Raw genomic sequence first — 10,901 nt, 5'->3', positions numbered from 1 at the left:
GCCTCCCAAAGTGCTGGGATTACAGGCTTGAGCCACCGCGCCCGGCCAATTTTTGTATTTTTAGTAGAGATGGGATTTCACTATGTTGGCCAGGCTGGTCTTGAATGACAGTGTTCCATATAAAAAATAAATTGCGTGTTTTTTTTTTCTTTTCTTCTTTTCGAGACAGAGTCTTATGATGTTGCCCAGGCTGGAGTGCAGTGGCATGCTCTCGGCCCACTACAACCTCCACCTTGCTGGTTCAGGTGATTCTCATGCTTCACCCTCCCCAGTAGCTGGGATTACAGGTGTGTACCATCACACCCAGCTAATTTTCGTATTTTTAATAGAGATAGGGTTTCACCATGTTGGCCAGGCTGGTCCTGAACTTCTGACCTCAAGTGATCCCCCTGCCTTGGCCTCTCAAGATGCTGGGATTTCAGGCATGAGCCATTGGGCCCAACTGAAATTGTTTCTTTAGAACCATGGCCTTGGCCAGGCATGGTGGCTCACGCCTGTAATCCTAGCACTTTGGGAGGCTGAGGTGGGCAGATCACAATGTCAGGGGTTCGAGACCAGCCTGGCCAACATGGTGAAACCCCGTCTCTACTAAAAAAAAAATACAAAAATTAGCCAGGTGTGGTGGTGTGCACCTGTAATCCCAGCTACTCGGGAGGCTGAGGCAGGAGAATTGCTTGAACCCAGGAGGTGGAGGTGGCAGTTAGCCAAGGTTGTGCCACCGCACTCCAGCCTGGGCAACAGAGTGAGACTCCGTCTCAAAAAAAAAAAAAAAAAAGCCCAGGTGCAGTAGCTCACGCCTGTAATCCCAACACTTTGGGAGCTGAGGCGGGTGGATCATGAAGCCAGGAGTTCAAGACCAGCCTGACCAACATGGTGAAACCCCGTCTCTACTAAGAACACAAAAATTAGCTGGGCATGGTGGCACGCATCTGTAATCCCAGCTACTCAGGAGGCTGAGGCAGGAGAATTGCTCGAACCTGGGAGGCAATGGAGGTTGCAGTGAGCTGAGATTGTGCTACTGCACTCCAGCCTGGGCGACAGAGCAAGGCTCCGTCTCAAAAAAAAAGAACCATGGTCTTCTTCCCCTCTTCCTGCACAACTTCTGCCTTTACTTTATTTCCTTGCTATAACGTGAATTGAAGCAGTTAAAACTTTTGGGTTAGTGGAGAGTTTATCCATTCAGGTGTGAAAGCTATTTACACTTTTAACCATTTTCATTGGAAATATTTTAAAAAGATAGCTAAAATCTTTCTCAGGTAGTATACTGAGTATAACAATTTTTTTTTTTTTTTGAGTCGGAGTCTCACTCTGTCGCCCAGGCTTGGGTGCAGTGGCGCGATCTCGGCTCACTGCAAGCTGTGCCTCCCAGGTTCACGCCATTCTGCCTCAGCCTCCTGAGTAGCTGGGACTACAGGTGCCTGCTAATTTTTTGTGTTTTTAGTAGAGATGGGGTTTCACTGTGTTAGCCAGGATGGTCTCGATCTCCTGAGCTCATGATCTGCCCACCCCGGCCTCCTAAAGTGCTGGGATTACAGGTGTGAGCCACCGTCCCCGACCAAAAATATTTCATTTATGACTTGGGATATCATTTTTCCCAATCTGTGTTCCATGGAATTCAGCAACATGGTAGTAGGTGATTGTCCAATAAATAAAGGATTCCAAGATCAAATAAGTTGGGAGAGGTTTTTTGTTTTTTTTGTTTTTTTGTGAGACAGAGTCTTGCTCTGTCACCCAGCCTGGAGTGCTGTGGCGCAACTTTGGCTCACTGCAACCTCCGCCTCCTGGGTTCAAGTGATTCTCCTGCCTCAGCCTCCTGAGTAGTTGGGATTACAGGCACATGCCACCATGGCCAGCTAATATTTGTATTTTTAGTAGAGATGGAATTTCACCATGTTGGCCAGGCTGGTCTCGAACTCCTGACCTCAGGTGATCCGCCCGCCTTGGCCTCCAAAAGTGCTGGGATTACAGGCGTGAGGCACTGCACCCAGCCTAGAGGTCATGTTTTTGATGCCCTCTTGGAATATTCACAGCAGCGTGTTTTCATTTTATTAAGCTTCCTTGAATCCAATGTTTTATTTGAACCTCTTTTTTGCTGAAAATCTGTTCAGGGTCCGGGGAACTCATTTTGGGGAATGCTGAATATATCTAATTATCTTGATCTGCACCATAACCAAGGGATAGCTCTATGACTTATTAGAGTAAGACCATTTTACCTTCACTCAATAAATTCTAGGTTTTTTTTTTTTTTTTTTTTTTCATTTCTTTTGGTGTGTTTGTTTTTACTGTATAGCATTGGCTCTCAAAGTGTGGTTCCTGGACAGGCAACATCAGCATCATCTCGGAACTTGTTAGAGATAAAATTTCTCAGCTCCAATGGAGCAACTCAAATCAGAAATCCTGGAGGTGCTGGAATGCCAGCTACTTGGGAGGTTGAGAGGTCGGAGGATCGCTTGAGCCCGGGAGGTTGAGGCTGTGGTGGTCCATGATTGTGCCACTGCTTTCCAGCCTGGGTGACAGAGCGAGACCCTGTGTCTAAATAAATAAATAAATAAAAGGTTGAGCACAGAACCCAGTATCTGTGTTTTAACAAGTCCTTTAGGTGATTCCTATGTTGACTAAAGTTTGAAAATCATGGCCATGGCTGGGCTCGGTAGCTCACACCTATAATCCCAGCACTTTAGGAGGCCAAGGACGATGGATCACCTGAGGTCAGGAGTTTAAGACCAGCCTGGCCAACATGGTGAAACCCCATCTCAACTAAAAATACAAAAAAATTAGCTGGGCGTGGTGGTGGGCACCTGTAATCCCAGTTACTTAGGGAGGCTGAGGCAGGAGAACTGCTTGAACCTGGGAGGCGGAGGTTGCAGTGAGCTGAGATTGCGCCATTGCACTCCAGCCTGGGTGACAAGAGTGAAACTGTGTTTCGAAAAAAAGAGAAAGAAAATCATGGTCGTATAAATTGGGCCTCCCTTTCTGTCCACTGTTACTTCCTATTTGTACCACTTCACCCAGCTTCTCATTTGCTGCTTCTGACCTACTTATGCCTAGTAAGATACCCAAGCTTGTAAACTTGCTGTTTGTGAGCGTCTCAGAGATTCTCTTGTGTGTTAATGCTTCAATGCATGAGTTTTATGGAATCCTCAAAGGTTTTTCTGGTCACTTTCCCAGCAGAGCTCCCTAGTTAGAAAAGACAGCCATGTGATACCAATCTTTCCGGTCACAGGCCTCTAGTGCAGCAGTCAGGGATGAAGGGCTCAGACAGGCTGTGCCAGTTACAGGTTCTGTGACCTGCTTCAAGTTACTTCACCTCTCTGAGCCTGTTTTTTTTGCTTTAAACGTGGAGATAGCAGTAGTACTTCCCTGATAGGTTGGAGTAAATGTAACGCATTGTCTGGCTATGGTAAGCTCACAGTGTACATTAGCTGTTGTTATTGTCATTGTCTTAGCCACAGCCTGTTTCTGGCCCCAGTCATTCTTTTCCCCAGTTAGTGAAATAGCCCCAAATCACATGGACCAATGCAGTGGTCAGAGCCCTGGGGGAACTGCGTCTCTGTACCTCATTCATTTCCCTTCCATCATTCAGGTGCCTGAAGTGTGAGGAATGGTATGGACCTCCTGCTCTCAGGTTCCTCCTACACCCAGTATAAGTCTGTCTTACACTGCAGGTTAAATTTCCTCCTCCTCAGAAGCTTCTCCCTTTTGTTTGCATGCTTCACTGTGGCTTGCAGTACTTGTCACAGGTTAACTTTCCAACATTATTGAGCACTCTTTTTTTTTTTTTTTGAGATGGGGCTCGCTCTGTCTCCCGGCCTGGAGTGCAGTGGCGCCATCTCTGCTCACTGCAGCCTCCACCTCCTGGTTCAAGCGATTCTCCTTCTTCAGTCTCTTGAGTAACTGGGATTACAGGCATGTGCCACCATGCCCAGGTAATTTTTGTATTTTTAGGAGAAACTGGGTTTCACCGTGTTGGCCAGGCTGGTCTCAAACTCCTGGCCTCAAGTTATCCTCCCACCTTGGCCTCCCAAAGTGCTGGGATTGCAGGCGTGAGCCACTGTGCCCAGCCATATTAAACACTCTTGTTCAACCAAGAGTTGAACTCTTTCTACCCAGAGTTAGTGTATCTGTTTCACTCCAGAGTTAGGGTGTATCTATTTCACTCTGACTGGCTGGCTTGGTTTCCCGTTACTTGGTTTCTTCATTTAAAAATGGGCTTGATCCATGCGTCGTGGCTCACACCTGTAATACTAGCACTTTGGGAGGCTGAGGCGGGCGAATCACGAGATCAGGAGTTTGAGACCAGCACTGCCAACATGGTGAAACCCCATCTCTACTAAAAATACAAAAATTAACTGGGCGTGGTGGTGTGCACTTGTAGTTGCAGCTACTCGGGAGGCTGAGGCAGAAGAATCGCTTGAACCTGGGAGGCGAGGTTGCAGTGAGCCAAGATTGCACCACTGCACTCCAGCCGGGGCAGTAGAGCGATACTCTGTCTGAAAAATAAAAGCGGCGGCGGGGGGGGGGGGGCTTGATAACAGTGCCTACCTTATATGGATTAAGTGAGTTAATGTGTATGAATTATCTAGAGCAAGGTCTGGCATCTTGTTAGCACTAAGAGCTGGGGTGTTATTAGTCCTCCTCTTTTCTTCCTTATGTGTTCTGAATAGGTATTATGCCTTCTTAATCCTGCACTCCACATGTATCTCCGTCTCTTTCCATTTTTCCACAGCCTCCTAATCTGTCAGGCCAAGCTTATGTGTCCTTCAGACTTTCAGAAATTCTCCAGTTATAGGTGTTCTTCCCTCTTCTGGTCCCTCATAGTACTTCAATGTTGTACTGTTTTTACAACTGTTTATTAGAATGTGTGTAAAGAAAGGTACACTTCCTAATCAAACAGCTCACTGATTCATCACATACTAAACACCAGTATAACGAGCACCCAGTTCAAGTGAAGGTTCAGTTCCAGCACTCCTGAACCTTCACTTGATAGCATGTGAGGTTTCAAGGCCACTTGTATTTTCTTAGTTTCATTCATTTAGCAAATGTCTACCCAAAGCTTTTCTGTGCCAGGCATTTTCCTAGAGTCCTGTTTTGTTGTTGCTTTTTCCTCTTGGGGAGGAAAGTCTTAAATATATGGGGAGTGCCCAGTGGGCTGAGATCATGTCTGGCAGGATACCTGACTCCAGCAGCTTATCAAGTCATTTTTATTGACTAATCTCTGTGTAATCTTTGGTTTCAGATCTGCCAGAGGGAGCAGTGAAGGGGCTCTGCAAATTGTTCTGCTTGACTCTGCATCGATATAGGTGAGTCCCAGCCAAACAGAGAGGGGATTTAGGGTAGTGGTTAGAGCCCAGGTTAGAGCCAGACGGCCTGGTGCCAAATCTGGGCTATATCACATCCTAGCTGTTAGATCCTGGGCAAGTTACTTAACCTCTCTGTGCCTCAGTTTCCTTGTCTGCAGAATGGGGATGATGCCATTCTCTATCTCATGGGTGGTTGGTAGTAAGCGTGAGGTGCTTGGAACAGTTGCCTGCTGTGCCATAGTGGTCAGTGTGTGTATGCTGCCATTAGTCATGTGTGTTAAATCGCCTGGCCTACTTTGAGACCCTTATAACTGCTCCATAAATGTAGGTGCTGCCCTTACACACTCCATGGCTTATATGCGCTTATGAGATACTTTTAGAACTCTAGGAGGAGGTGAGTTTATCTAGTTATTTCCTAATCCCTCCTCTGTGATCCACTGGAATATGGTGTGATCACTTTCTCCTGAGAAAGACCAGTGCATGGCCTGAGCAGCCTTGCCCCTGCCTCTGCCTGGGGTCTGCATGTTCACCTTTCCCTTTGCCTCTCCCCCTAGAGATGCAGCCTCCCGCAGGGCCTTGCAGGCAGCCATCCAGCAGTTGGCCGAGGCCCAGCCAGAAGCCACTGCTAAGAACCTTCTACACTCTCTGCAGTCTTGTGGTATAGGCTCCAAAGCAGGTGTTCCCAGGTAAGAGGTAAAAGTTGTGGCCCCTTGAGAATTGGTAGAGTCCTGCTCAGGAGAAGCTGGTGCAGTTGACCGTGCCCCAGAGGGAGGAGCCAGGATGGCAAGCCTAGTGGAGAAAACCACTTTCCGGAGGAGCAGGGTTGGGAAACAGTGGAAGCAAGGCCATTTTGAGGGGAACCAGTTGCCCACCAGGCCCCTAATGGTAGAAGCCGTCTGTTTGTTTTATATAGTTGTCAGTGCCAAGAGATGGGAGTCCGGCCACTGAAACCTGGACTCCTTGTTCTGAATTGCCACAGATGGTTTGTGGGGAACTGGTTCCAGTTCTGTTCCATGAGGTCAAGGGAGGGTCCTGCATTACCAGGCGGGGCCTTAGGGACAGTGTTTGTCCTCAAAGTGGAGGCTGCTGCTCTGAACTCACCCCCTACTCTGCTCTGCAGTAAGAGCAGTGGCTCTGCCGCCTTGCTGGCCTTGACCTGGACCTGCCTCCTGGTGCGCATTGTCTTTCCGTCAAGAGCCAAGCGACAAGGAGACATCTGGAACAAACTGGTAGGTTCCCTGCGTCTCTGAAGTAGCAAGGATCAGCTTTCTGCCAGGAGTTAGGGCGTGTTTCAGCACCTTCTTGGTGCCAGGTGCTTTTCTGGGTGCTGGGTGACCAGACACTCTGAGTTGTTCCGAGTCGTGTGGCTTTGGTGGATGGCCATGAGTGCTTCATAATCACATTCCTTGGTGTATTAGACATTTTGGAGCTTCTCTGTCAGGCGTGGTGCTAGGCACTGGAATTGCAGTGATGGACAACAGAAACGAGACCCTTGATTTCATGGCATGTGTGGAAGCCGTGACAGGCCAGAGTTGGGAAAACAGTCAAAAAGCAACTAGACTAGAAAATATCATAGTATAGGCCGGGCGCGGTGGCTCAAGCCTGTAATCCCAGCACTTTGGGAGGCCGAGACGGGCGGATCACGAGGTCAGGAGATCGAGACCATCCTGGCTAACACGGTGAAACCCCGTCTCTACTAAAATACAAAAAAAATTAGCCGGGCGAGGTGGCGGGCGCCTGTAGTCCCAGCTACTCGGGAGGCTGAGGCAGGAGAATGGCGTGAACCCAGGAGGCGGGGCTTGCAGTGAGCTGAGATTCGGCCACTGCAGTCCAGCCTGGGCAACAGAGCCAGACTCCGTCTAAAAAAAAAAAAAAAAGAAAAAAAAGAAAATATCGTAGTATAAATCCTCATGGTTTTTTTCTGGCTAATCATTCCATTCCCTGTGTTTGATTTCAGTGTTGAACTGGTGAATGGAATGGATTTCTTGTCTTGGTTTTGGTTCTTACATTCCCTCCTTCCATTCTCTACCTGCTTCTTCCACATTCTCTTCTTTTTCTTTCCACATGTCTGCTCAGCAGGTTGGGAGGTGAGCAGAGCAGACATGTGCCTGGATACCTGGATAGGCTTAGTGTAGGTCATGAGGAGTGTTTTTTTTTTTTTTTTGAGACGGAGTCTTGCTCTGTTGCCCAGGCTGGAGTGCAGTAGTGTGGGGTTGGCTCACTGCAAGCTCCACCTCCTGGGTTCAAGCGATTCTCCTGCCTCAGCCTCCCGAGTAGCTGGGATGACAGAAGCCTGCCACGCTGCCTGGCTAATTTTTTTGTATTTTTAGTGGAGACAGGGTTTTTCTTGAAGTCCTGACCTCAGATGATCTGCCTGCCTTGGCCTCCCAAAATGTTGGGATTACAGGTGTGAGCCACTTTGCCTGGCCTTGGATCTGATTCTTTTTTTTTTTTTTTTTTTTTTTGTTTTGAGACGGAGTCTCGCTCTGTCGCCCAGGCTGGAGTGCAGTGGCCGGATCTCAGCTCACTGCAAGCTCCGCCTCCCGGGTTCACGCCATTCTCCGGCCTCAGCCTCCCGAGTAGCTGGGACTACAGGTGCCCGCCACCTCGCCCGGCTAGTTTTTTGTATTTCTTTTTTTTTTTTTTTTTTTTTTTTTGAGACGGAGTCTTGCTCTGTGCCCCAGGCTGGAGTGCAGTGGCGCGATCTCGGCTCACTGCAAGCTCCGCCCCCCCGGGTTCACGCCATTCTCCTGCCTCAGCCTCCCAAGTAGCTGGGACTACAGGCGCCCACCACCTCGCCCAGCTAATTTTCTTGTATTTTTAGTAGAGACGGGGTTTCACGGTGTTAGCCAGGATGGTCTCGATCTCCTGACCTCGTGATCCGCCCGTCTCGGCCTCCCAAAGTGCTGAGATTACAGGCTTGAGCCACCGCGCCCGGCCTGGATCTGATTCTTATCCATGAGACTTGGCTGAGTCACTTAACTTCTGAGCCCATTTCCTCATTTGCAAAGTGGGAAAGAAGATACTACCCACCCTGTCCGCCTTGAAGAGTTGTTGTATAAGGCCAGGTTTAGTTGAGGGTTGAGATGGCTGTGGAAACTGGAGAGTCTCATGCAGGTAGATGCCAGTGATGACCAGCTTTAGGAAACACAAGTACCTCTCTATGAAGCAGCCTGCTAGTTAGATAGAGGGCGGCAACCCCAGTAGCTTAACCAGCACAGCTCTGGGGACAAGCATAGAGTGGCTATCAGTATAATTGATGGATGATGGATTAGAATGCTGAAACCTTGAGGGTCAAGGATTATGTATTATTGTGAGCTCGGACTCTCTTGGATCCCCTTCAGGGCATGGGTGTCATTGTTACCAAAAGCCTCCTTGTGAGAGGGGCAAGCTCATTGGCTTATCTCCACTGAGTGTTTTTTTTTTTTTTTTTTGAGAAACTGAGCCTGATTCTGTCACTCAGGTTGGAATGTAATGGCGCAATCTCGGCTCACTGCAACCTCTGCCTCCTGGGTTCAAGCAATTCTCCACCCTCAGCCTCCTGAGTATAACTGGGACTATATGTGTATGCCACCACACCTGGCTAACTTTTGTATTTTTAGTAGAGGTTGGGTTTCGCCATGTTGGCCAGGCTAGTCTCAAACTCCTGACCTCAGGTGATCTGTCTGTCTCAGCCTCCCAAAGTGCAGGGATTACAGGTATACGCCATTGTGCCTAGTCTACTTTTAAAAAAATATGTTAAAAAAAATTTTTTTTACATACCATGATTCTGCATTTTTTTTTTTTTTTTTTGAGACAAAGATCTTGCTCTGTCACCCAGGCTGGAGCACAGTGGCATGATCTTGGCTCACTGCAGCCTTGACCTCCTGGGATCAAGTGATCCTACTATTGCAGCCTCCTGAGTAGCTGGGGCTACAGGCATGCTGGTGTATGCCTGGCTAATTTTTGTATTTTTTTAGAGATGGGGTTTTCTTTCGTTGCCCAGGTTGGTCTTGAACTCCTGGGCTCAAGGGAACCACCTGCTTTGGTCTTCTGAAGTGCTGGGTTTATAGGCGTGAGCCACCATGCCCAGCCAGTAATCCTTTCTATACCACACTGTATATAGGGAATCTTCTGTTGTTTATGGTTTTTTTTTTTTTTTTTTTTTTTTTTTTTTTTTTGAGACGGAGTCTCGCTCTGTCGCCCAGGCCGGAGTGCAGTGGCCGGATCTCAGCTCACTGCAAGCTCCGCCTCCCGGGTTCACGCCATTCTCCGGCCTCAGCCTCCCGAGTAGCTGGGACTACAGGCGCCCGCCATCTCGCCCGGCTATTTTTTGTATTTCTTAGTAGAGACGGGGTTTCACTGTGTTCGCCAGGATGGTCTCGATCTCCTGACCTCGTGATCCGCCCATCTCGGCCTCCCAAAGTGCTGGGATTACAGGCTTGAGCCACCGCGCCCGGCCTGTTTATGGTTTTTTATCGTTACTAACAGTGCTGCAATGAATTACCTTGTACATATGCCATTTTGTATATATGCAAACAGAATTTATCAGCATTGGTTTCATTTTTTTTAAAATTTTTTTTTTAAGACGTAGCCTCGCTCTGTCGCCCAAGCTGGAGTGCAGTGGCACGATCTCGGCTCACTGCAAGCTCCGCCTCCCGGGTTCACGCCATTCTCCTGCCTCAGCCTCCCGAGTAGCTGGGACTACAGGCGCCCGCCACCACGTCTGGCTAATTTTTTGTATATTTAGTAGAGACGGGGTTTCACCGTATTAGCCAGGATGGTCTCAATCTCCTGACCTCGTGATCCACCCACCTCGGCCTCCCAAAGTGCTGGGATTACAGGCGTGAGCCACCGCGCCCGGCCCGTTTTTTTATTGTTAACTAACAGTGCTACAATGAATAACCTTGTACATATGCCATTTTGTATATATGCAGATGGAATTTATCAGCATTGCTTTCACAAGCGTATCTGTTTTCTTTTTTTTTTTTGAGACGGAGTCTCGCTCTGTCGCCCAGGCTGGAGTGCAGTGGCGCGATCTCGGCTCCCTGCAAGCGCCGCCTCCCGGGTTCACGCCATTCTCCTGCCTCAGCCTCCCGAGTAGCTGGGACTACAGGCGCCTGCCACCTTGCCTGGATAATTTTTTGTATTTTTAGTAGAGACGGGGTTTCACCGTGTTAGCCAGGATGGTCTCGATCTCCTGACCTCGTGATCTGCCCGTCTCAGCCTCCCAAAGTGCTGGGATTACAGGCATGAGCTACCACGCTGGCCATCTGTTTTCTTTTCTTTCTTTCTTTTTTTTTTTTTTTGAGACTGAGTCTCGCTCTTGTCATCCAGGCTGGAGTGCAGTAGCGCAATCTCGGCTCACTGCAAACTCCACCTCCTGGGTTCATGCCATTCTCCTGCCTCAGCCTCCTGAGTAGCTGGGACTGTAGGCGCCCACCACCATGCCCAGCTAATTTTTGTATTTTTAGTAGCAATGGGGTTTCACCACGTTGGCCAGGATGGTCTCGATCTCTTGACCTTGTGATCCGCCCGCCTCAGCCTCCCAAAGTGTTGGGATTACAGGCGTGAACCATTGCACCTGGCCTTTTTTTTTTTTTTTTTTTTTTTTTTGGGGGA

General features: G+C 48.5%; 1 protein-coding gene across 1 annotated transcript in view; it reads left to right on the top strand.

Annotated features, from left to right (window-relative positions):
* Positions 1 to 10,901, top strand: part of GCN1 (GCN1, eIF2 alpha kinase activator homolog) — a 71,740-nt gene that overhangs the window by 9,626 nt on the left and 51,213 nt on the right. Inside the window, exons 3-5 of the mRNA XM_025400917.1 lie at positions 5,237 to 5,300; positions 5,855 to 5,986; positions 6,421 to 6,529. Coding sequence (XP_025256702.1) covers positions 5,237 to 5,300; positions 5,855 to 5,986; positions 6,421 to 6,529 — 305 coding nt within the window. The remainder of the gene's footprint in view (positions 1 to 5,236; positions 5,301 to 5,854; positions 5,987 to 6,420; positions 6,530 to 10,901) is intronic.

Source organism: Theropithecus gelada, chromosome 11, assembly GCF_003255815.1.
Source record: "Theropithecus gelada isolate Dixy chromosome 11, Tgel_1.0, whole genome shotgun sequence".
NCBI lineage: Eukaryota > Metazoa > Chordata > Mammalia > Primates > Cercopithecidae > Theropithecus > Theropithecus gelada.
Note: the sequence above shows the minus strand (reverse complement) of the source record. Positions and strands in the feature narration are given on the sequence as shown.